General features: G+C 41.2%; 1 protein-coding gene across 1 annotated transcript; it reads right to left on the reverse strand.

The window, feature by feature from the left end:
- Positions 1-818: 818 nt before the first annotated feature.
- On the reverse strand, positions 819-27,126 carry twf1b (twinfilin actin-binding protein 1b). The gene is made up of 9 exons (XM_078282028.1): positions 27,083-27,126; positions 25,810-25,887; positions 23,848-24,026; positions 20,958-21,053; positions 20,240-20,344; positions 7,572-7,697; positions 4,312-4,462; positions 2,195-2,316; positions 819-2,051 (listed from the first exon to the last, which is right to left on the reverse strand). Exons 1-9 carry the CDS (start codon positions 27,105-27,107, stop codon positions 1,866-1,868), a joined length of 1,068 nt encoding a protein of 355 aa, XP_078138154.1. The 5' UTR covers positions 27,108-27,126; the 3' UTR covers positions 819-1,865.
- Between the last annotated feature and the right edge of the window lie 598 nt (positions 27,127-27,724).

Below are 27,724 nucleotides of genomic sequence, written 5' to 3' on the forward strand. Positions count from 1 at the left end.
TTAATGATTAGTGTGACAGAAACATTAAAATGGTCCAAGAAATTCAGCTGCCTCCAACCTCTTAGCACAGGCAGTATAGTCAAAAGAAAAACGGTAGCACTTGTGGTTCAAACCTATTGCATAATTATTGGATGGGTATGATATAAAATGCAGAAACTGTTCTGCCAGACACACAGGCATATTCTCTCTCCCCAAGTAACATCCTGGTTGAGACACCTGATACTCCAGCTTTGAGTCAAAACACACTTACAGTGTACCTAACAGTAACAGAAAAAACATCCTATTCAAACATCCCTATTCCAAACATCTACCTGTTTCTTTCCTTTGTAAAATTACCACAGAATATTATTCAAATCTGTCTCAAAATGAAATGGGACAAACATAGAGCATATTGTATAAAAAGCATTAGGCTTATTTTTGACATACACGCAGACACGTACATGGCTTTTTTCTAGCCAGTCTAACTTCAATCAATCTCTTCAAAGTTTCTTGCTGATAACTTGCCCTTGCTCTGGAGGGTAGATGGCCTTTTCATTCATTCATTACAGTTTCAGATTTAACCAGTACTTATAACAAATAACAGGTAAGGGCCACATTAATAAGGTAATCATGTGGGTCAATAACCAACATATTAACTCTCCTAAAAACCAAAAGATATTGATAGACCACTGCAGCCTGTTGGACCAGCCTAACATGCACTGGATCCTTATAGTGTAAAGTCTACACTGAGCATTACATTGAAACTAGTTACACACTAAAGCTGTGTTTTTGTTTAGTTGCACCAATGACTCAAGGTCCATCTTAAGTAGTAGAGCGAATTAGTGCTAATTAGCTAATTTATGTAAAGCAAGACAAAACAGAGGATAAACCTGCTTAATTTAACATCAGCAAACGTCAACAAATAGGTACGTTATCTAGTACAAAGTATTAGGAATAATTTGTAGTTTGCCCCCTCTACCCACTATGACCACAGACATACATCTATGTATACAACTAGATGTAACTAATACAGACAACAATAGTCATATCAAGTGGTGTAATTGTAATCTGGAAAGCGTTATTTTATTGTTAGTAAGCTAAAATTGTAGTTTGGTTCCTCAACAGTTCAGTGATCTCATTTCATGTTGTCAGCATAAACCACGCTGCATTTGTTCCTCCGGGTTTTCCAGCAAGTTTTCCCATCTATCAAATCGATGTGCCATGCCAACAGCTACTTTACAGAAGAATTAACACTTAGTAGGGGTAGGTCTAAGTTTTAAGTTGTAACTTGAGCAACTATTTCAGCTGGTACAACCATTTCAATTTTATTAACGTGTAAACTCAATTGGTGAGAATTAACCTATACTTGAACTCAAGTTTCACTGGTGCAACAGGCTGCAGAGCTTTCACATAGGCATTACTGTAGCTTCAGGGTCAAGTGCACATCGTTATGGCACAAATATCACCCAGTAATACAAGCAGATCCATTAGGTTTCTATTTGCCTCTCCAAACTGCAGTTTAGGTACCATTAAGCTTAAATAAAATCATTACACTATCTCATAAGTAACTATGTAAAACATTTGCTTACTAAAGGGAAATTAATTTATCCTAATGCTCTCCCAAATTCCAAATTTGTTCTTTCAGTACATTCTCGTCTATAATAATGCAAGTACAGTAACAGAGTAGGCTAAGCTCTAGCAAGCTACAATTCATTAGTTCACAGGTTTGTGTTCTGTGTGTTAATATGGCTTTTAGTGTTTTCAGTCTGTATGTGTGCATAGTTCAGTTCAGCTACCTGGATTCCTATGGGAGTGGAGTGTTAAGGGAGTTAGTTTGAATGTAAAGGGTCCTTATACTACTTCCTGGAATGCTCCATTGTGGACTATCACAGGGGGTTATTTTGCTGGTCGTCTGCATCTCTGTGGCCAGGGAGCCGTGTGATCCTGCGCACCCCCTTCTTCCCGGTGGGACCTTTAGGTTTGGCAAAGGCCTGTTTGTGAGCATGCTGTTTGGGATGGACTTCCTCATACAGGAAGTCAGCAGTCAGATCATCACCACAGTCAACCTCCATCTGCAGCAGACAAACAATACTGGTAAGAAACACAATATACCTGACGCTACAAGGTATAGCAGACCATTGGTACCAGTGTGCCCTTGAGCAAACAGACACTGTTTCAATGTGTGTATGTGTGTGTGTGTGTGTGTGTGTGTTACCTTCTTGGCTATCTGGATGCGCAGGTTGTTCTCAACTGTATCAAGAAGAGGGTTTTTACAGCTGGAATACAGCATCCTCTCTCTGATGCTGCACTTATAACCTGGCATGGAGTAGATGAACACTATAGCACACACACACACGCGCGCGCGCACGCACACACACACACACACACACACACACACACACACACACACACACACACATATACACACACACACAGGTCAATGCCATTAACAGTGGTTCTCTAAGGTGCAACACTAGTTTGTGTTCTATAGTATTAAAGGACTTTTTCACACCATATTTGTTGGAGCTGAGATCATTTACAGCGAAAGTCCGTTGGTGTGAAGGCTGTTTGCACTATACGTAGTTTACGTGCATATCATATAATAAAATTAAAACATTTGGAGTGGAGATAACATCTGACCACGGTGCAAGTGCATGCATTGAGAGCAAAGCATAAAACGCAAGTCTTACATTAGCCTGTGCTGTTACAAAACATTTAATTGAAGAAATTGAATTATTAATTATTATTTGAAGGTGCTGCAGCAGAGCTGTGTATGCACCCAGGCGTAATTGGTGCTCACAGTGAAAATAAACAAAAGCAGAGCTAGGAACACCAAGCATCTGCTTTCTTCCATGTTTACATGCGCAAGTGACAAAAAGTTGTGACATAGAGTGATACGCGCACACACCATGGTTCAGAAGAATTTTCATGTGTGTGAAAGCAAACCTTTGAGGGTGAAAAACACCCCCGAAATGATCTCGGGTTCGGACCCAAGTATTCGTCCAAAGTGTGAAAATGTACCTAACAAAAAAAATCACCAAATTTGAGTGATAACTCACCTCAAAATGAGAGATCTTATCCATACATTAAAGGTCCCATATTATTCAGGTTTCATGTTTTTATTTTCAAATATACTGTGGCTCAGTATAAGAATAATGTTCTTCATCATGTTTTGCAAATAAATGTAGTTTAGTAAAGTTTAATTTAATTAGTTAAATTTAATGAATTTGAAGACCAAGTCCTCACAATATTGGACGATGATTGGCCGACAACACTAGCTCCTCCCTAATTCAAATGAGATAAACCTGCTGAGTGGAGGCTTTCCAGTTCAAATGCTACAAACTGGCCTGATTGGAAGGATCTCAGTGATTCTTTAATAGGAGCCAATAAGAACCAAGTCTAGTTGTGATGCATTTACTGGAATTAGCCTGAAATATGGGACTTTAAAAGGTATACAATGTAAGATTACCGCCCCCCTCAACTCCATCCCAGCAGGAGAAAGATGAAAGACAAATCTAAATCAAACCAAAGACAAAACTTGTCTCTACTTGTCAACACTAGGCCTCATAAAACATTAAAAAAACATTAGCACTACCACTAGAGAAAACCCTAAACTGGAATTATGTCGAGCGAGGAGACCGGTCGAGCTGATAGTGACAGTAATAGTGGATCAGTGTGGGTTACACTCTAGTGCTTGTAAGCTATAGATTATTACCATCAAAGTTAATAATTTTATAATGGCACATCAAAATGTTGTTTGGTTTTTGCCAAAAGACCAGCTGATCATCATAAATAGCGCTGATGGGCAATATGGTTACCTCTCCCTTATGTGCTGCGTTAGATAAGTCTGCTCTCTGTACATACTGTATATTTAGACAACAGAATACAGAAGACATCATAAAACTACACCAAATCTAAGTCCTCCATTCATAATTTCTCAGTGAATCGGTCAGCTAAATTTAGCCATGGTTAGCATAACAGACAAACAACTTTCAATGTTAGCAGCTTCCTGCCACTACAGCAGCCCAGCATAGCAACAAACATAACGTTGGCCTAGTTACCTCTGTATATAATGGAAGCACATTATGAACCAACTGGGCTTTGCCTTTTGCCGCACAAAAAGTACATTGAGCTAAATACAGGGGACAACAACAGACCAACTGGGGAATTCATCTATTGGAAGTTCATCCTTCCACCATATCTTTTGACCTAGTGAGAAGATTGTAGGCTAGGTTAAAGTAAAATCTTACATAGGTTATATCAAGGCAAGAATGACAATGGACACAAGTGGCATATCTATTGGTTGAAAGAGCAGAGAGTTATTGCTGGTACCTGGGGACTCCAGGTAGTCTCCCTCATGAGAGTGTTTGTACAAGAAGAAGTGATATCGAGCAGTGTCCTTGGGAATCCTCTTGGGCAATTCTTTCAGCTCTGTGGGAGCAGTGCTGGACAGCTTAATGGACTCATTCCGGAAATCTATCTCCTGTTTAAACACAAATACACAATCTTATATTGATAGTGATGAATTAAAACCTCTTCAGCAAAGATTCAAATAACTGCTTGCCAGATGGTCAAGCATCTCCATGTCCTGATGTGTCTAAGATACTGTATTATTTTTATTAGGTCCTTGTTGAACTGACATGTCTGAAGGGCCTGTTGTAGTAGTCTTTAAAAGCCAACTGATGGACCTTAAGTTACAGCTCCTGCTGATGCTAGTTTTCACCACTGTTGCATTGGAAGATTGATTTTTCCATTTCACATATACTCTACCATTCAAATTGTTTGTGGAATTGTTTGGCTAGCTAGTAGAACATACATTTCAAGTTCCCCGGTTTCCTGATAAGGCAAGTTCTGTCATTTTATATATTTTTTTATATTTATTTATTACATTAATCTTTTGTTTGATTTAGGTGTTGCATATGGTTGATAAGTGGGTTTAAATGAATAGTTCACCCAAAAATTCTGTCATTATCTACTGACCCTCATGCCAGTTGAAACACAGTTGAAGTTTCTTTGTCCACATAACACACAGGGAGGTTGCCAACTATTCCTTTAACTCTTTGTTGAGGATGTAACATTGTTATATTTTCAGGTGTCTTTTCAAAACTCGAATATGTGGTGACTGTTGTTCTGCGTGCTTTTGTTTGTACATGTTAAAGGCATGGTTCATCCCAAAATGAACATTCACTAATTATCTACTAACCCTCATGTCAGTCAAAACACTGGTGAAGTTTCTTGTATGTCCAGATAGCACACATCAAGTTAGCTAGCACAGCTCCATGTCAGCGTTCTACAAAAGTGGCTGGGAACTGGTTCTTTAGAAAAAATTAGAGTAACATTAGTCCAAAAACCTTGTGCAGCAGTGTTTTATAGCCAAACGCAACCCAAAAACCCAACATTTACCTCATTATCTCCTAGATTTTCCTCGCTCACAAAGTTCTGCTGACTCTATAGCATTCTGGAGGAAGAGTCTTGCTGCTTTCATGTGCTCCTTGTAAGCTCCTACTTGTACAACTTGTCGCGTATTCAAATGATGGTGACTATTTTAGAAACCAAGTTGTACAGAGCTACTTTGTACTGCAATGGCAGAATGAGAGGAGAGTATTGGCTAGTTAGTTTATTGGCTAAAACTTGTAACTTTTAATGTTAAGCAAACAACAGTGTTTTGAACTCCATGGCGATGCCCAGTTTCTAACCCTTTTAAATAGGTAGAAATACTGTTTTAAACCAATATTAATACTAATGTTATTAATGTTTGATGTCCACTTTAGTCTCTGTTCTGTGTGTATTCTGCACAGTGTAATACATGCAGCATTTATAGTTAAAAATGGCACATTTTATGGCATTTTTCATTATTATTATGACATCAAACATTAATATGGGTGCTCGCTTATTGAATTTGACGATTATATACAAAGTCATTGGTTTAAAACAGTATTTCTACCCATTTTAAAATCTCACGCTTTTATTTTGAAGGCTAAACGGCCAAACCTGAAGTCTTGTTTCTGGTAATTCGAGGAAGAGTTACACATGTAGTTCTTCTCGTTCTCGCATCTCGGGTGCGCGCAAACATGGGCTTTTCAACAGCTAGAGTGCCAATTTCAGTTAAATAATGGTGCAAATGTCTGTGTTTTCAAGTCACTTTGGGATCGGTTGGCTTCCGGAGACTTGGATTATGCTGGACAAGCTTCATGGAGTCATTTTATGGTTATCTTCCGTTATTTTTTTAACCGTGAAGTCAGGTCCCCAGCAACTTCAGTTGTTTTTGAGAAAGCTACTACGCTGTTCCGCTGTGGAGCTCAGGTCCTGTTCTATGGACTAACAAACCTCACCCGAGTTTCAGCTGGCGTGGGGGTGAGTAGAAAATGACTGAATTTTCATTTTTGGGTGAACTATGCCTTTAATGGACTGACCAAAAAATTGAGAATGAAGCTCAGCTTCCTGTATAGAATAAAGCCTGTTTCCCCATGTTCTGTAGGTATAGGTTAGTGCAAGCAACCTTTCTCTCACTTCTAGGTTATGGTGATGTCATCTATAGGCATTTATCAACTTCCACACTAAAACCTTTAGATACTGTCTAACACTCAGAATAATAATAATAATAACAATAATAATAATAATTACTTTGGTCGTAGTAATAATAATAATAATAGTTATAACAATAATAATAATCATAATGATACGTATTATTGATTATTATCATTATTAATAATAATAATAATTTGGTGTTTTGTAAAATGTAATTATTGACTTTGTCCACCCTTACTGTAGCCTGGTTCCAGACTCCTGAATCGCGACCCGCCCACTCTTCAGATTTAGTTGAGCGATTCAGGGTCTGGTGTTGCACTATTCAAAGGCGATTTCCCATTGCCGTTTCGGCAGAATAATATTTGTTGAAATCATTCCTCATCAACAGATTGTCTTTGCAAAGATGATATTTTTGTCAAAAACGACCAACATTTTTGGTAAAGTTAGTAAATACACCCAGCATCAGTGTAACTGAAAATAACATCAGAGCGACTGGAAACGTCAGTCACTAGTGATTGGTTCAGGGAAAATCAACACCTCCACACACAGAAAACGGCTAACATGGAGGCAATGTCAGACTGAATAATGGAATGGAAACGAAATGGCCATTCAGTCTGAATATCAGGCTACCCTTACTGTTCTTTTGTTTTTTTAGCTTTGTTTTGGCACCAAAAAAACAGGAGGGCCTCGTAAAAAAGAAAAAAAAAAAACATTCAACCTTTAATATTCAGTAAACACATTGAGGGGTGTTTACTGAATATTCAAGGTTGAATGTTTTTTTTTTTTCTTCCCATTTTTGGGTGAGCAATTTCTTTAAGCTTGATTAGCGTCAGCTGTAGCTGGTCACCATTGTTGACTGTCTTGGCTTTGTAGTAATCTTGACAGCTTATTAGCCAAGACACTCACAAGCATGGAACTAGCGCTAAGCTAGGCTTCAGTAGTTGACACTAAAATTAAAACAATAGTTAATCTTTGCTCATAATGTGCATGAAGTAGTTAGGTTTTTTTTCCAGATTAGTGATATTCCAGATGTGATATTTCTAGTATACAGACAGTGTACTGACCAGCTGGACATAGTTGATCTTCTTGTTCCTGAACTGTTCCAGAGCCTGAAGAGCCTCCCTCTGCATGGGGAAGGACACACCTGACAGAGTCTGCTGCTTACTGTCCACACCGATATCTGTCTGAACCTAGAAAGAAGAGGAGAAGAGAAGAGGACAGCATAATAATAATAATAATAATAATAATGATCTGTCAGTCGTTATGACTTATGTAGTGTCATGTGATCGACAAAAGCTTCTAATGCTCTGTACATATTTCTCTACAGATATGCCACAGAGCATTATAATGATGCTAATTTTATTGTAAGGTAATTGATATGATGTTAATATGGCAGATAACCGATCTCACAAATCTGGTTATCAACCAGTTCTGTCAACCAAATGTTTACGTATGTAAACACGGTTTTATGAATGAAGTGAACCTTGAACCATTGATTATCTACCCTCAGGTCAGGAGCATTATACCAAATTAATCACACCTGTGTGGCGTCACCAGCAGTGTGCTATATCTCTGCTGCGCACCCACACACTCACTCTGAGTGACAATGAATGGTTCCAGGTTCACTTCATTCATAAAACAGTTTACACACGTAAACGTTTTATTTCATTCCAGTGAACCTGTAAACATTAACTACTGTATATCGAATTAGTCACGAGGGGAGTGAAGCGGCGCACACTAACAGGCCAACAGAACAATCTGCAGAAATGAACGGAATAAAGACGTGAGAACCCAGTACCCAGGACTGGGTGATTTAAGCAATTTATTGCAACCATAAGGACATGTATACACAACATCAATCCCCTGCCTTAACAAAAAGGATCTCCAATCCTGCAGCATAATAACAGTGTCTCTAACACAGACTGTTTATACTGTATGTTCATACAGTACACAACAGAAAATATGGGGCTTGAACTTGAAACGCAAACAAAACAGCAGCCCCAGCTGTGATGAAACATGCGCCCCCACCACCATAGGTGCTACACTCTTAGGGCATAGAAAAAAACTGAAACAGACATATCACAAATGGATGACATTAACCATCCCCTGCCCCCCCGAGAACTGAGGATGAAATAGACGAGGACAATGCCACATTAAGCTGATAGAACCTGGTAAAGGTCAAAGAGGAGGCCCAACCTGCTGCATTGCATATGTCGTCCAATGACGCCCCCTTAACAGGGCCCACAAAGTGGACACCCCTCTAATTGAGTGGGCCACCAGACCAGATGGCGGACCTAGACCCGACTGCCCATAGGCCAAGGAGATCAGGTCCACTATCAAGTGGGCCAGCCGCTGCTTTGATACAGCCCAGCCTAATAGGTTTCCCTCGTAAGAGACAAAAAGTCTATCCGAGGACCGAAGGGACCTAGTGCGGTCCACATAGCACCTAAGGGCCCTCACCGGACACAACTTGTGAAGCCTCTCTGCCTCTGCAGAAGGGTGTGGGGGTATATGAAACCAGAAGCAGGGGTTTAGAGACAAATCCCCTTGTCAGAACCTTAGTCTGAAAAGCTGGGTTTGGAAGGAGATAGACCAACGCATCTCCTTCCCCAAACCTGAGAGAAGCCCCGTCCACAGATAGAGCACTCAGCTCACTCACCCGCTTGGCCAAAACAATAGCTAGAAGGAAGGCTGTTTTTAAAGAGAGAAGCCGTAGATCAAGGCCCAATAAAGGCTCGAAAGGAGGGAGACAAAGAGCCCTGAGCACCACCTGAAGATCCCAAGTGGGGAGAAGACGCTGCCCAGATGCACTGCTCCTCCTCACCTCCTTTAAAAACCATGATGCCAAGGGGTGAGCCCCAGGGGACACCCCATCACACCTATCATGACCTGTAGAAATAGCTGGCAGGTAGCCCCTAAGTGTTGATTCTGCCCGCCCCATGGTGAAGCACTGAAGATAAGACAGGATCACAGAGATGTGGTCGTGGGGGTTTTCCCCTTTGGAAGCACACCAATCCCTGAACACTCTCCACTTGCTGCTGTACTGCAGTCTGGTGGAGAAAGCCTGAGAGGCTTGCAGAGTGTCCATCACATCCCCGCCTAAGCCGAGTCCTTGCAAGCGCTGCCGTTCAAGGGCCACAAATGAAGGCTCAGAACCTGTGGCATTGGGTGCCAAATCTTGCCTTGCACCTGTGACAACATGTCCAGCCTGACTGGGAGAGGCCACGGGCTGCCCTCCAGCAGCTCCATGATCCCCGTCTGATCCATGGTCTTTGTCGCCAGTTCGGGGTCACTAAGAGCACCTGGGCTCCTAGCAGCCTGATCCTTGTCAGACTGTAAGAAGAGGAAGTGGGGGGAAAGCGTACAACCTGGCCACTGGTGGGCCCTGAATTGAAAACCCTGAGGGGCAATGAGTGTTCTCTTCTGCAGCAAAAAGGTCCACTTCTGCTCTCCCAAAGCGGACCCAAATTTCCTTTCGCCAAATTTCGCCACTCACCTGGGTGGGGACCCCCCTGTGACAAGAGGTCTGCTGCTACATTTTGAGACACCATGGCACCGTGGGCCTGTTCCCACAAAAGGTTGGGCCTGCACCGTGGGCCTGCTCCTCACCCCACCCTGCCGATTTATGTAAGACACTACTGTGGTACTGTCAGTCCTCACCAACACCTGCCTTCCCCAAATAGCTGGGAGGAAGTGCTTTAAAGCCAGGCTGACTGCCTCCATTTTGAGGAGGTTCACATGCCATCCCCGCTGTGCAGGACCCCAGTGCCTCCAAACGGACCTCCCTTCCCACACTGTGCCCCAGCTCAAGAGGGAGGTGTCGGTGGTTATGGTCACCCTGGAGGAGCCCTGGCCCAGGGGAACCCCTTCTTTGACAACTAAGGACCGACTCCACCTCTTGAGGACCCCTCGACTCTTCTGAGGCAAAACAAGCAACTTTGATTTGTCCTTCTGTGGACACACCATCTGACTTATGAACCACCGCTGAAGGGGGCGGGTGTGCAACAGGCCCAACGGCACAACCTGGGCGGCCACCGCAAAGAGGCCCAACATGCTCTGGCACCTCGCCACTGACACCGACCTGCTGGAAACGCAGTCGGCAATGCACTCCATAATTGCTCTCCTCCTCTCCTGCGTCAGACATGCCCTCATTGTTACAGAGTCCAGAATAAGCCCCAGATACCTGATCCTTCTTGTTGGGTTGAGGTGGCTCTTCTCTGGGTTCAGATGCAACCAAAGGGAGAGGAGATGAGCCAGCACAGCCTCTGTGTGAGCTCGAGCCTGGCTCTCTGACTGAGCACAAACCAGTCAATCGTCCAGGTAGCTGCAGACCCGTATGCCCCCCTAAAGCAGAGGGACCAGCGCTGCATCCATACACTTTGTGAAGACGTGTGGAGACAGAGACAGGCCAAATGGAATGAGTTTGTATTCGAACTGGACAAATAGGGATGTGGAAATATGCGTCGCGAAGGTCTACCGCTGTGAACCAGTCGCCTGTCCTGATGAACTGAAAGAGTGCCTTCAACCTGAGCATCCGAAAGGGAAGTACCTTGAGGTACTTGTTTAGCCACTTTAAATTTAGGATGGGGCAGAACCCCCGTCCCGCTTTGGCACATGAAAATAGCCTGAGTAATACACCTGCCCCATCTCCCCTCAGGACAGGGGCCTTATTGCACCTTTTTTCAGTAAGGCAGAAATCTCATTAGCCAAAACAGCAGAACGAGATTTGTCCCTCACCTTGGTCTCCAGAACGCCTCGGAAACGAGGGGGCCTGGTCGCAAACTGTAAGCGGATCCGGACTCCTGGGTGCTGATTTCCCACAGGCATGAAGTGCACTGACACCAGACAGAGAGGTGAGAAGTGGAGAAGGCTGATGCCAGGGGCCGCGCACTGTCAGGTACACTGCTGCGGCTTGGAAGATGAATGAGTGGCTTGCTCTCTAAAGTGGGGGCGGGAACGTTGACGGCCCTGCACCTGCTGCGGGGCAAAACCCTGCCTGAAATTGCCAGAACCCCAGGAAGGGCCCCACTCTGCAAACTAGACTGATGCAGGCTGGCACGCCTCCCCTGGGGTCCCACGAGATGGGGGTCTTGACTGTGCAGGCTGATGGATAGACTGGGCAGCCCAAGGCAGCCTGAAAAAAAAAGGCTACACAACCGTGAAAATTAACAACAATTTTGTGACAACTTCTCAGTATATGCTCTTACCGACCAGGAGGATAAAAAGGGAATGAGGGTGTCACAGGTGTGCTAACCAGAGCACATATATCAGGTAACATGAAACCACTGATCACTGCAAGGAAATTTGGTCGTTGCAGTGGCAAAAGTACTATGATTCAGCAGAGAAAAGGAAATAGAATATAAGCACACAACTAGAATATAAAAAGAAGCAATAAAAGTAGTAGAAAATAATCAAACAATAAAAGCAATACGTATGGATGTTTGTGGGATTATGTAAACATGCTGATGACAATTTCAACATGTTAAGTAGACTGTAAAATTGGGTATGGGAAAGAATTGGATTACTAACATTTATATTCTTCTCTCAAGAAGAACTATTATAATGAATAAATATGAGCAATACAAAAACATTGTAACAGCGAAAAGTAATGCTGCTGCCAAGGCTGGATTGCAGGAGGAAAATTGCAGATAGCGTAAATAAATTGGCTTATCACTGCCCGCCATTATGGCACAGTAGGCATATTCATTGATACAATATTGTGCCATCATATTGAGGAACAGCAGCCCTTTTTCCCAAGGGCTGCTGTGCCTTCTGTGTTGGGAGTGTGCAATCTATTGCATCAATAAATATTGGGAATCATATGAAAGAATTTCAGCACTTAATATGCAACAGTATATTTCCTTCATTATTGATAACTATAGTCAACTAATAGCTACCTGCTATTTGATAAAAGCCGTGTTATATAGCCAGACTGGGCAAATGGATCTCTGATATAATAAATCATGATGGAAATCAGTGGTTCTCTAAACGTTGTTGCCCTGTGAACAGCCCTTCTTACTATCTGTTAATTCAATACTGCCCCCATGTACAGTAGTTTATTACTTGTCTTGTTAATTTTAATGCAATGTTTTTGTTCATATTGGGTTTTGGAGATGAAATTGTTGCAATAAAGGTTATTTTAAAAAAAGGGCATGGGATCCTCTAGGAGTGGTGACGCCATTTTTCCAGAGCGTTGATTGATGAGGAGGAGGGCTTTTTCTATGTTTGAACCTGATCGCCTGAAAATAACCTCCAGAGCAGGTTAGCTGTGCATCCTGACTTACCATGGCGATGTACCCTTCTTAAAAGTTAGCCACCGCCGTGAGACAGAAAAAACAGTTTTAAGATCAAAGTTAGCTCGCTAACCCTCTAATCTCAATTCATAGTATACCCCCCAGATGTTAGCAGGGAGATGGAAACAAAGGCAATGAACTGGATAAGAAAATGGACACACTTTTCCACAAGGCAACACAACCAATCATATGATATTTTAGACCAATTGCAGACAGTCACGCAGTGGAGGCTGGCATTTACATTGCAAGCCAATGCTAATATACTGTAGCCTTGAGGGTTAGAAGTTAGGCTAAGTGCTCCAGTCTTCCAAGTTCTTATATATCAACAGCAAACTGAACTACTCTGAGAATACTGATGCCTCTACAAGAGAGGACAGAGTATACTGTTCTTGAGGAGGGTAAGATCTTTCAATGTATGTAACAGACTACTCAACATGTTCTACAAATCAGTGGTGGCCAGGCCACTGGGGAGGCAATATCACAGCTGGGGATGCAGGCAGGATTAACAGATTAACAGACTGGTTTGCAAGCTGTCTGTTGTAGACTGGTAAAACAAACTGGTTAAAGGTTGGCTCTCTTATAGGGCTGACCATGAACAGTAGCATAAGGGAGGTGGAGGATTAAACTGTCCTCAGAACTAAACTGTTATAGCTATATTTATTTGCTGTAATATTGTCAATCAGTTTGGCTAGTATAGTTATTTGTTTTTATTATCTTCAATACTGTCTTTATCTTAATCTGATCTATATCCCATTGTCTGCATCTCCAATGACCCAATTTCCCCACAGGGATCAACTAAAGTTGAGAAAAATGGCTTTCAGTTGCCAACAGTAGAAGACTGTGGTTGTACTTTGCAGCGACTAGCATCCAACAGTAGAAGACTGTGGTTGTACTTTGCAGCAACTAGAATCCAACAGTAGAAGACTGTGGTTGTACTGGTCATCTTAGAAAAAGTTGAATGGTGTGCACATCCAACCCAACTTGGGTACAGGTGGAGGACAAAAGTAGCAACTTAAAGAGAGACAAGGAAGGACGTCCGCACACTGAATATAAGCTCCCAAAGAATTTATTGCAATGTTTCGACCAGCACGGTCTTCGTCAGGCAACATTGCACTGTACTGGTCAGCTCCCAGTTGGAATATGTGGAACTGTATGAATGTAAAGCAGGGTGATGCTGGAAAAGAGCATGGGGACTTTCCCTGGATAAAAAAAAGTACTGATATCAAACTTTGCATATCTGTCCCTACTCATTTGCAAGTATCAGATTTAAGAGAGTGTATGAAATGTACAAAAAAACATTGATGTTGATATTAAAAAGGTGATACTGAAAGCCCACACTGTATGTCCATCCGAATTGAGATGGAGTGGACAAAATATCAAAAACAGCACATGAAAAAGGACTTTAACTTTGAAGTTACTAAATCACAATCACAAAGGCAGATACAAACACTGGTCTAATTAGGTTGAATGCCAGTCAGCAATATGTGTGGAAATGAGCTCTGACAATCACCACTTTTATATATGAGAGTACAAACAGTAGGGGTGTCCCGAGAAATCGACAATTCGATGCATCAATCAAAAGACCCAATATCGACCATGATGATCATAGACGAATCATCAAAGTAAATGTAATTATTTAATTCTCAACTCATTTATGCAAACTAAAGTAGTAGTAGTAACAAAAGGCAAGATAAATAGATCCAGCCATAGGGAAAACAAGAAATGAAGAAATGAATAAAAGTCAAAGCCTAAGAGCCCTTTGGTGTTTAACCTGGACACAGGAACAGTCAGAAGGGCCCTGCCTCAGGATCTCAAAGTATGTACAGAATCATGAGGGATAAAAAGTCTGGAACGATAACTCGGGGCCAGGCCATAAAGGCCATTTCCACCCTCTTGGTGGAAATGAGTTGTGTAAGCTAGTGCATCAACTGCTAGACTAAAATGTAAAATCAATGAGGCAACACAGCAACATCTGCCTTCCAAAAGTAAAGAAGCACAAATGCCAAAGCACACTAGCTCAGCGAAAAAAAACTCTTCACTCCATAATGTGGGTAAACTGGTAGGGCATGGTTGAACAACGTACCAAACACCAAGACAGGGTCTCACAGACCTCAGTGTGCTACAGGAGCCAATCCAAAGTGGTAGCCTGATTTGGCCATGTGGTACATTGTACCCACAACAAAATGTAGTGACAGGACTGTGAGGGAGCCTCATGGTACTGTGACTAGTGTTTTCTACTAACAATAACTGAGAAATGTACACATTTAACAGATCAAGCTTTGCAAACAGGGGGTGTAAGGATATGAGAAGAGAGAGGGGGAGAAAAATAACTGCATGCCTAGCCTATGTAAAGTTTCACTTTTTTCAAGCACTTTCACAACAATTGTGCATCACCAAAAAACACCACAAGATAAGAGCTAACACAGTGAATCATTACAACAATCACATATTGACAGCACGAGCACTTGAATATTACACAGGTCAATGGGCCAGCCCAATGCCAACATCGCATCACAAGCACCTGCAGCATATCACTCAAAAAGGCACAGCACAGACAGCCTTATCACATCAAGACATTACTTAGGCCTACGATGTCTATATGTCAGCTCAGTTAAAATTATCATATATGCAGAAATGGCCAACAAAATTTACTGAGAATGAACTTAATGTATTAAGCCCAGCCACACATATAGTAAATGATTTTAGACACTAAATTAGTAAATTGAAACTTCCTGTTTTACTGAGTTGCATAATTTGCAACAATTCTGGTGATGCTGATTTCCTGGGTCTTCTCTATCTCTAATATTCCCAAATTTGAGACTCTTCTCTGTCATTGTGGTCCTCAGCCATCACAAAATTCTACCACTAGGCTAACTAATGTGACCAGTGTGGCATTACTACAGATTCTTGGGCTGGCCACAAGTTACTGGCCCAGCCAAAAAGTAGTCTGATGAGTCATCTTTCACCCTTTTTGGCTACATCAACAGCAGGATGAAGTCAAACTCCTTCCTTCGCTTCCCCCATCAGCAGATTGAAACATCATTAAACCTTTATGGGAAGTAGATTTCCACCTCCTTTATCCCTCAAACATTAGAGGCTTTCCTATCCCACTACACACAGTTCAGGATGCAATATTACAGCAAGACAAGGACTGAAGGGTGGCCCTACTTGTTATTAGATACTTGATATTCATATATTGTTAGGTTTCTACTTATTTTGTCCACCCACTGAACATACATATGATACATAAGATAAATAAATTGATTTGTTTACCAGCCTGCTTCTCAATGATAATTGAATAACGGTTGTAAGCTGCAGATTTACTGTGGGGTTTTACCCATGCTGACATGCTATGTAAGGCTGATGGAGTTGGATTGCTCCCAGCTTGTAGCCTATGAGTCTACAGGATGGGGCTTTTTTTCACCCATCTACTTAATATGGCTCCTGTTTATCAGTGAATAAATAATAAATATCTGAAAGCCTCTTTGCTTCTGCCCTGCACATGTAGATTAGTGTAGAATTATCTGCTGTATACAGATGGGGTGCTGAACAGTGGATGGCTATGTAGACTGCCAAGGTGTTTTTAGTTGGTAGGTTTTCAGAAATGGCCTATAGGTAGCTTAAGACATGATTTCTCCAGTTATGGAGAGCCGATTGTGTGCACAACAAATGCACCACAGATGCTCAAAGTATGGGATATACTTTTTGGCATGATTCACATGCTGATTTACTGTAGTTCATGAAGAGAATCTAAATGTGAAAAATGACACTGACAGGAACAGAAACCAAAGTCAAATGAGAGTTTTCAGATGTCAAATGTTTAAAAAGCCTGGCGAAAATTGATCCAAATCTATTCTATACACCCAAAGTAATCTTTCAGGCTAAGTGGTTTTTATAACATATCAAACCAATGCATGCAAGACAACGCAACACATTATTAAGACTTTAATTATAGGTCAGGAAATGTAGGCTGGGGATGCAGTTTAATCTTGTGTGGAAAATCATTCAATCTCATTGATTCTGTACATGAATTCCTCTCTTTAATCTTTATCGCTGTATGCCCCTACATCTGATGCCATCTTGGTTTTGTTTTACAAATTGTTTAAAATGGCCTTGTCATTATTATTCTTTATTAAGATTTATTAAGAACGTCTCAGCAGCTGCTGGTCTTCTTAGGATCTACAGAATACAAACTCTGATAAATTTGTCTATATACATGTATATTGTATATGTGTGTGTGTGTGTGTGTGTGTGAGTGTGAGTGTGTGTGTGTGTGGGGGGGGGGGGGGGGGGGACTTCTTTGGGGACTTACTCTCTCCGAATGTTTTGACATTAGCCACAAATATCCATTGATCAGGAAATATATATGAGTCAGGTTTAGTTCAAAATTTCTGTCACCTCGCCTTCCACGCGTCATTATGAGCATTGCCTACAGAGATTTGGGCTGCACAAGAGTGTGGGGTAAGTTTGATTTAGAGGTCAGAGAGGGCCTATTATTTTATGTGAGCCAGCTTTAAAACCTGGTCTTGGGTACGTCGAGGTATCAGGACACAAATGGAGCTTGCCTGTCTACGCTTGGTATGTCTGTGTGTTATGTAATTTGTGTAGAGCTAAAGGAATACATTTTGTGTGATTTTAATTGGTCAGTCTGGTCAGAGGAAGCAAGGTAGAGCCAAAAAACACAATGTCAGAAAAGCCCTGGCAGGATATGGATCTTCTTAATTTTTTTCAAAATAAGAAGAAAGGTAGGATATGTGCTAGGTTTGGTTAAACAAGTGATTAATTATACAAATATGGAAAGACAACAAAAACCAGCCAGCTGTATGCTGGTGAGCTGACTACCACTAGTGGCCAGATGGACACTGGAGTGCTAGCTTGGATTGACACTTCACTTGGATGATAGCTTCATGGTTAGGTGTCTACAAGCTTACAGCTAAACTCTTGAATGTCTCCAAATGCAAAATGGCTTTTCAAAGGTTTGACATCTACCAGAGCACAACGCCTTTGCTAGAGTCAATGTAATATGGGATTATTGTAAACAAAATGTCTCCTGTCTCCAGTCTGCCAGCTAGTCAGTTAGTTACTGAAGTACGGTCTTGTCAGGCTCATCCTCCCATTCGGCTGTATTTGTTTGAGCTACTTAAAATTAAATGCAGAACAACTATTCCATGTGAAATGCGTATTATTTTAAACTTGAGACACTGTAGTATCCCTAAAATGTAAGCATATGTGCTTAATGGCATAATGATCTGTGTTACTACACCTATAATGCAGCATGGAAAAAGATCAGCTTTCTAATAGAAGATGAGAGGTGAAGATGAGAGGTGAAATAATTTGCTTCTTAAAATAAGTGAAATAGATTCAGGATGTGGAGTGATCTAAGATGTGTGATGCTATTGCTCTTGTTGGATGCCCATTCCTTGTGGAGCTTGGTTGAGAAGTAGACTCAACACATGCAGAGAAGATGAGTTGTTGAATGTTTAGTTATTGCAGGATTGCAGGCAGGGGGTTACAGAGTTGCAGGGATGTGAAGCATATTCTTGATCCAGTTTCAGTAAACATTTATGTATGGATGGCTGTATATGATGCAGATGAGTATGTATAGGTATGGTTCTATGGAGACACAGAATGACAACAATTCGTTCAGGTTAACTGAGCTGACTCAAGCTACAACTCAGAGTGTTTTGGAGTTGAGAGTAGATCTAAAGACAAGACTTACTCTGTCACAGTAACTACATTTGTAAACAAATCTAACTTATCAGACTATTCACTTTTACTCATAACATTACACATAACATCTCATAACGCATAACATCTCTCTTTTCCTAGCCTAGTTGTGCTCTGCGACCAACAGCTAGTATAAGCCACTCTGTTGGTCGGTCAGTCGGTCAGCCCCAAAAATTTCAAAAAACTTAACTGCGCATGTGCTATTGTAGGACACAGCTATAAAGACTCTATGACTCTCGCTGCTACATCAATTTGACTTTACCTCAGTTGGTAAAACATAGGTTTGCCAAGCCAGAGATCCCAGGTTGGCCAATGTCCACCAGACACGTTTTTTGATCCAGCATTTAGACGTGCATGTGTTGGAGCCTACACGCAGCCATAGTGTTGCTGTGTTCACCGGGCATGGTGTGGGAGCTGGACGGGAGCTGCGCTGCATTTTCTGCCGTTCCGTTCTTTTGTCTATTTTGGGTGTATCTATACACAATAAAGAAATAGAAAATCAATATTTCTTTATTTATTGCGCCAAAATTTCAGATTCCTGATTGAAACCAAAACACTTACCATAGACATGCTAAGTCCCGATAGTAATACTATAGGAATATTATAGTGATTTTCGCTCTGTGTTTTTAAAGCTGCACTAAGCGAGTTTCCAACCACTAGAGGGTGACAGAAACCGCAACACATTTGTATATAAACCGCAGCAAAGCTGCTGGACTATGGAGGCCCCTAAGGACAAACCATGCATAAAGGCTAATACCTAAGCTAAACGTACCTACGGAGAAGTGTCACCGGTTACCAGTCTTGCTTTGCCAGATATTCCTCCCGCTGAAGGTTACATGTCCCACAATGACAAGTGAAGAGGTAGGTAACAAGGTTACTAGTTTATCAAGTTTACTCGCTCACTTCATCGATTCCGGCATTACTAGAATTTTTTTCAGGGATGGGAGGGGGTGAGCGTCATGAGGAGCTGAGAGTCGGGCCAGGTTTTGACAACAAGCTTTAGAAAAGAGGTGGAAACAGCAACACAGCTGGCCCACGTGTGTGGATATTGGTTTATATCATTACGTCTCAAGGAAATCTCCACATAGCACAGGCTAGTTTCAGGATTGGTTATACGGTCTGAAATCGCTTACTGCACATTTAAGCTGTATTTTTTTTTTTTACTTTTTTTCTCTGGGTTTGATGCTCTGTAGCCTAGTTTGTCATCTGTCTTGTCAGATCTGTGCCTAGTATAGCCTAACTTAACTAACTTTTAAGTAAAGTTACTCTTAAGTAACTTTTTTTTTTATTGTGCCAGGAGTTCAGTTTCCTGATTGAAGCCACAGATTGAAACAACAAAATGTGATGTGACCACCACACCTTCTCAAAGCCCTGAGCTGGTCACAGCTTATCACGAATTATGTGCATGTTATATATTTAGACATTGTTTGTGCACAGCCAATTCTCCAATGGACCTTCATGTCTGAGCCAGACATGGTTGATAGGAGATTTGTGACGCAAAGCCTCTGTACATGATCAGGATATAAAGATGCATATAAACAGCTCATCATAAAACAGACCAGATATGCATATAATCTGAAATACTGATATATTACTCATTCTCTGTAAAGTCCTCTGAGACATGCTTGTGATAAAGGGCTATATAAATAAACAAACTTGAACTTAAACTTGATGTAAACATAGTCAGTTTGTATGCTTGTATGAAGCAGTACCTCATTCAGTTTGATCTGTCTCAGTTCCTCCTCAGCAGCGGTTAACGGTAGAGGGGCAGCCAGGGAGGCAAGGTGCGTCCTGTAGCCACTCAGAGACACATCGTCCTGGCAGAGACAACACCAACAGATTAAATAAGCTGATCATGGTAGAAAATGAACAAAGAGTATTTGTAAGTGCCTTGTTTTCATTGTTTTATCCTTCTTAGATGCCAGATAAATTGGGTCAATGCGGACAATGCAATGAGAACCAGTAAGAGAGTGTGTTTAGAGTGTGACAGGACACTATTTGAATAACAACAATAGTGTCATCCTCTATATTTCCCTGTAGGGATATAGTCTTTTCTGTTGCCCCCCTGCACAGGGAGGTCAGAGGTCAGGGTCAGCTACAGAACAGCACCTCTGGAGCTGGTAGGGATTCAGTGTCTTGCTCAAGGACACTTCAGCAGGGAAGGGGTTTGAACCCAGGTGCTCTGGTTGAAGAGTTGTCTCTCTACTCACTACACCACCCTGCTCCCCTGAAAGACAGTTGTGTACAGTTGTCTGTGATTGACAGCTTACCTGACTTGTCCTGTTACAGTGAATCCCAGTTATTTGCAAATACTAATGAAGTCAGGTCTGCTCATGTGAGTTCTATACTGTTAATGGTGTTCTGCCCCAATCACAATTCCACCTACTGTTTATGAACGAGCTACAATGCACATGCAATTCTTGAATGTACCCTCGTTGTGCCAAAGATTTCATCTTTAACGTGTCCACCGCCAAACTCCTTCTTCAGGGTGGCTCTTGTAGCAGCGTACAACATCTTCTGACGAACCTAAGAGAGGAGAAAACCTTGTTTCTTAAATCGGTCACACTGTCAGTCAATTAACATTGGACCAAGTGGTAATACTTATCACACTCAATCATTGGTTATGTTGCTTATGCATTCACAAAACCTATGCAAACAAAATCCACAGAATGTTGAGCCTTTAGGCAACCAGCTTCCTGAGGTTTTGGGATTAAAGCCATGTTTTTCCACTTCCTTCTAACAGAAAGACAGCAACCTCTGAAATTTGAAAAGGAAGATTAGAATTGCAAAACACTTTGAGCAGCACAATGGGAGGTCTGATCTGAAGCACACACCCCACAGTTTAGAGAGCTGGGCTTATATGTTGAAAGGGGAAGGAACCTCCCTCTACTTGCTCTTTAAATACACTGAGGCACGCGTTCACTCCTAAACACACACATACCCCTCACACACACACACACACACACACACACACAGACACTCAAACTTGCAGCAATGGCAACAATAGATGGAAGCTCTGCCATCAGTGTGTCAGCGAGCAGAAGGATGTTGAAGCCCCCCTGTTTTAGCTTCCCTACACTGGCTACCTGTGAGTTTTAGAATTGATTTTAAGATTTTACTGATTACTTTTAAAGCAAGGATGTGTCTGGCTCCTGAGTACATCACAGACATAACACCTTATGATCCAGCGCGTAGCCCGAGATCCTCGGACCAGGCTATTCTCATTGTTCTAAAGTTTCAATGGGCCTCATTCACGAAACGTGCGTACGATCAGATTTGATCTTAAAGTGTACTTAAGAACGTTTCCACGAACATTTCGGCATTCATCATTTTTTTTCTTACCTGAATTTGTTCTTTGGTACAATCAAAATCTACGTGTTTGGAAACATGCGTGGGGCATTACGCATAAAGTGGTTTCTGCTTAAAATGCCTTATTCTTTAAGGGAAATCTATTAAAGCAGTTCCAGACCTCATATCAACAACAAAATGTGTTTCAGGCCATTTGTAAGCCTGGTGATAATAACCATATTAACAAAGCTAGGCCGATATGAACAAATTCATAGGCAATTCTATTCAATTGGAAACATGAGTGATTAAAGTGATTAATTAGTATTGTATATATATTATCATATTATATTATTATATTATTTATTGATCAATAAAGTTCTATCTTATCTTACCACAGGAGCAATAGACTGTGCACATCAAAGCACCGTCTCCAAACGCTTTCCCTATTTAAATCACAAACAATAACACACCATAAACATTCAATTAATTTGTGACGCCAACCTAAACCTCCTACATGTGGTTTCCAGCCGCGACTCGTTGGTGCTGCAGAACAGCAGGGTGTCGTGCGTCTTGACTAGGTGCTGCTGGAGACGCACGGCGCATATAGGACTGAATGGAAGTTAAATTAACCAGTCTCAAGACTAACTAGTTTGTCTCTAGGTGATAGAGGTTATGCATTGACCACATTGCTAATGACACACCTGATAAACCTTCAGACCCCTCAGCAGAGATCATATAATTATCATACGTGCACTCGCTCCGCCACAGAGCGAGCGCAGCATACTGAGCTGGAAGGCTGTGATGAGTTTGGACACCGCAGGAAGAAAGCTCCTGTCAAGAGCTACAGTCAAAACCAGCAATATTATTATAAAGCCTAGTCTGAGCTTATATCATCAGATGGAGATGCTGCTTGAATTAAACCAGTGTCCAACTCCGCTGATGACTGGACACCTGACAGCACAGTCTCCATATTATTTCCCCAAACATTTTGGCAGCACCCTGCCGTCCGCCTGGAGCTAATAAACTGCATCTATTTGGAGTTAGACTATCGCCCTCGCTTTTTAGATTCTAACTGTAAGTCAAACGGTTTCTTTTTAATTTAATTCAAGGTGTGTGTTTCTGATGTTGCAGCATTGACAGCATCAGTAATTTCTTGCCATGTTTTCTTTCTCAGTTGCTGTCACTCCACCGCTTACACTTTTAAAAAGTATTTTTTTTTTCTCTCACTCCCGACAACAACACTTCTATTTCAGAGTTTGAATTTTTCTTCTTGGGTCTGTTTGCCATTCTCCACCACTCCAGTAATGCTTTCCATTTGCGCACGACCCTTCAGACAGCAGGCCTTTTATGGAGTTGCCAGGGCGTCTACCTATGCTAATCAGCATCAACAGGCACGCGCATCCAATTAAGGAAGAAGTGGCATTCATCATCAGATACACCTGGAATATGCAAAAATCGAGACTGCGCATGCTTCATGAATCCCATGTTGGTTTTGCGTAGGCATGTGTCTTAAGAACAAAAGTAAGAACAATTTAAGAAAAGCTTCGTGAATGAGGCCCATTGTCTTTTTTTAAGTCTTAAGTCTTAAAACTGGTGTTTGTGTAACTGTCTTATTTATATTCTATTTTTATATGTTGCAGATTGTTTTATCTTCTTGTGCTTCTTTTTATGTTCCTTTCTTTTATTCTTTTATTACTCCTATTGCTTTGTCATGTTATTTCCATTACTATTCTATTATCTTTAAAGCAGCTTTGTAAGCTCTGTTTTGAAAAGCGCTATACAAATAAATTATTACTATATTATTATTATTATTATTATTGTTATTAATTATTAATTACGATTACTGCCACTGCTAGTACTACTGCTGCTGCTACTACTACTACTACTACTACTACTACTACTACTACTACTACTACAACTGCGATTACTGATACTACTGCTACTACTGTTAGTGCTACGACCTATAATAATATTTTTTCCCTAGAATAATGAGGAATGAGAATACATGTCATTTATTGGTTGTAGTACTGACAGGGGAGTGTTCTGGGGACCAGGCCAGGAATATCCACTCGTAGCCTTGGTTGTTGGTGGAGTCAAGGCGGTAGAGGAGGTAGGAGGGCATGTCGTCCTCTAGCAGAGGCAGGACGTAGTCATCGTACTCCTGATCCCACCTCTTGCAGGCCTGCTGACTTCCTCCCACTACCAGCTGCTCTGCATACACAACACAGGAAACAGAGGGAACAGCATCACAACTGCAGGCCTGCATCAACTTGGCAGATTTCAAGGAGACAAAACTTGTATGCATTAGTAGAGCAGAGATACAGGGAATGCAGGCGATGTAATCCAACCTGAGCCCATGATGCCAGGTTTAAAAGGTGCAAAGAAGGAAGATTTTTACTGTCCAATAACTCATGCTAACTACCCAGTTCTTCTTCTATTTATTATGGATAGCCCCACAGAAATCCCCTTGCCTCTTTGATTATAAAGGAGTTGGATGTGCTATATAAACATCGTGAAAGTATGAAAACGCACGGTCGCCAACTAAATCCACACCATCCATATTAGAAAAGTGAGCCTCTAAACGAGCCGTTTGGACTTCCGTAACTTTGTGGCGTCACAAAGGTTCGCTCATTATCATTTTTGTAAGAAATAATAGACTAACAAAGTGTTTTTTTCAAAGCAGTTGAGCTGTTGCCATTGTTTATTTCCCGGAAAGTTTTCCCTACTTGTAGCTGCTGGCGCTGTGGTGTTTCACTCTTGAAATGGTTAGCCAATCAGAACAGAGGGTCGTTAATATTAATGAGCCTTAAAGACACAGCATCAAAAACAGCCTGTTCTTGGTAAGGCTCAGAGAGTGTTTTTGTATGACACCACACAAACAGCTTTTAATGGACCTCAAGACATAAAATAAAACACTGGAAAGTGTAGAATATGGGACCTTTAAACTCTTTTTGGGGAGGACTAGCAAGCTATGCATCCCAATCAAACAAAACTCACTGATGTTTGTACTTGAGTTTGTTAGGGTTAGGAGATTTGGTGTCCTTGCCAAACAGAACCTCAGCATTCCTGTCACCTCCATGCCAATTGGAGTGGTTAACAGTAGTCCGTACCTGCATCACCCCATAACATATACATCTGCTTTTTCCTTCACAAGAGCCAGGCTCAAATCTAGTTAGCTAGGATTGTGATTTTTTTTTTTCATTTCGGACCATTTAGGACCATGTTGTTGTATGTGCATATACAGTACATATATGAATATATGGATATGTTTTAGCATGGTATGGACGTATATGTGTGGGGAAGGTGTTAGTGTTTTGTATGTATGAACGTAAGAAACGGGAGCTAGGGCTTTTAACGGAAGTCAAATTCCTTGTATGTGTTGCATACTTGGCCAATGAAGCATGATTATGATTCTGATGTAACTTATTCATCTTACTACGTTCCGAGACATCAGTGTAACTACATATAATAAGCATTAAAGGTGCGAAAGTAAGGTTTTTCCTGCCCCATAGCACAAAATGACCATAATATATCTGTGAGGGCTTGAGAGCACTGTTGATCAATAAAAATGACTCAACAATTTCTTGACCAGCTGTTGAGATTTATGTCTTTCAAAACTCTTTGTACTCTGTTTTGTTGGATGTAATGTCCATCACTCCTACATTTACACTCAGTCCAAACCAAACCTAACCAAACCAAACTACAACATTTGGCCTTTTCAAAGAAAAAAGTAGAAGAAATTTACAATCAGCAATTCAACCAAATATGAACCACTAACCTACTGCAAAATGTAGTGAAAATACCAGTCTAGTTACATGTAGTGAAAGTACTAGTTTAGTTACATCCAGTGAAACTACTAACCAACACTAGTCATTTTGGGAATATTTTTCCTTAACAGTGTGCAGCCTCATCTTCCTTCATAAGGTTAACACTACACATGTAGAGAATATCAAGTCTGCACACAAACTAAACTCAACTAAACAGCTCTTCTTACCGTTGGTGATGACCACCTTGATGAGGCGGTAGGCTCCATTCCTGGCCTTGGCAAAGATGTCTCGTACCTCCCCTGTAGCTGCAAACACACACACACACACACACACACACACAGAGGCACTGCATGTTTAAAGTGGTAATATGCAAATTCCTCACTGCTGTGGTGTTTTTTTAATTTTGTCTCCATCTTTGGTGCCAAGCACTCATTGCTGTGGTGTTTTTAAATTTTTTGTCTCCATCTTTGGTGCTAAATGCTCACTGCTGTTTTTGCACTGCACTTCCCAGAGATCACTTGTCAGTCAACCAGTGTGGCCAGTCCACAGCAACTCCCGAATTCACCTCTACTGCACAAGAGACTCAAAAAATGATTTAGGAATCTTTAGCAATCAGCCCCTGGATCTAGTCCTTGCAGAATGCATATTCATGTCGAAGTCCAGAGACACCTTCTCTAATAATGTTAAGTGTGTATTCACTTATATAAGTAGCAGATTCTCAATATATAATTTACAGCATAATTATTGTTTTGGTAACACGTTACTTGAAGTACATTGTGCATTACAAACAGATTATAATCATATTAGAAGCACAGATAAACTTTTTTTTTTTTTACTTTTAGGAAAACAGAAAATAACATTACATTTAATGTCACAGCATCAACTATAAATAAGTATTCAAACCCCTACATTCTTTGCACATTGTGTTTATAATATCATGCACTGACTTTGATGAATGCACTGTTATGCCGTCTAATGCCTTATGAGCATCACTTCCAATAAAGTGCCCCCAGTGTTTTGACTGAGGCCTGTACTCCATGTTATCTCACCATAGCTTACATGTCCGTATGTTTTAATGTGCTGTTGGCCATCTAGTGCTGGTGATGCAGCTTGTGTAAAATAGGTGACCCAAATGCTGTTGCCAGTTGTTACATAAACATTATGGCACATTTACATTAACATCAAGAATGTCTGTATGGTCGGTCTGATATGACCTGGTGGGTATAGCATGTCACCAGAAAGCAGCCTGGAAACTCAGTCTCAGCAGCAGCAATCTCAGACCGGATTAGTGCAACGCATCGCTCAAACACTGTCCTGTATTCCTTCATTCACCCTGCATGTCTATCAACCTGTCTCTCTGCCTGCCTATCTCTCTGCCCGCCTGTCTCTCGCTCTCTCTTTCTGAAGCAGAATAACGGGCAGGTTTCCGTTCATCCGCCAGCAGATTGAAAGCGAAGGAACCATTGCTATTCCAACACACCAAAAAGGATTTTCTTTTACCTTGAATGCCGGTCTGGTGGGACATCCTGTCGTCTGTCGCTCTGTCGCTCTGAAACAACCGGAGCAGGAAGAGCTGAAGTACGCAGCCCTAACGTCGTAACGCCATGACGCAGGACTCTTTAATGGCCGGGACGTTATGCACAGTAGAACATCCCACCTATCTCTGGTGCTCCCACTGTACACAACTTCGTTTTTTTTTTTATTGAACAACATAGAGCATTAAAAAAAAGTGTTTAAAAAATAAAATAGTAAAAATAAAAATAGAAAACAAGTATAAAAACAAATAAATAAAATGAAAAATAACTATAACAAACTAACTACATAAATAAATACATAGATTTGTAATCAGGGTCATTATTATTAACATTATTTGTTTGTTTTTTATTTTAAAGAAGTAATTTATCCACCCAAGCTTTTGAATATGAAGTGAATCGTGGCATGGAATTTTTGTTTTATAGCCTAAACAATACTTTGTTTAGTGAGTTTACAACAGTTTAGCCTTGCGTTTCTGAATAAATGCAGGGTTTCTTAGTTGTTATATGTACTGAGCAAAAAATAGATTCTCTACTTATAGAAAGGAGCTGGAAGCTGAATTACAGGACTCCCCTAGGCAGTAGGGAGTGGTGAGGGACTCCACCCCCC

This window comes from Centroberyx gerrardi, chromosome 24, assembly GCF_048128805.1.
Source record: "Centroberyx gerrardi isolate f3 chromosome 24, fCenGer3.hap1.cur.20231027, whole genome shotgun sequence".
In the NCBI taxonomy this organism is placed as follows: domain Eukaryota; kingdom Metazoa; phylum Chordata; class Actinopteri; order Beryciformes; family Berycidae; genus Centroberyx; species Centroberyx gerrardi.

Coding starts and splice junctions, on each gene's coding strand:
- twf1b (XM_078282028.1), bottom strand. CDS start 27,107: ATGTCCCACCAGACCGGCATTCAAG. Junction 4,463..7,571: donor AGATCAACTATGTCCAGCTG/GTCAGTACACTG, acceptor GTGTTTAAACAG/GAGATAGATTTCCGGAATGA. Junction 2,052..2,194: donor GCATCCAGATAGCCAAGAAG/GTAACACACACA, acceptor TGTCTGCTGCAG/ATGGAGGTTGACTGTGGTGA.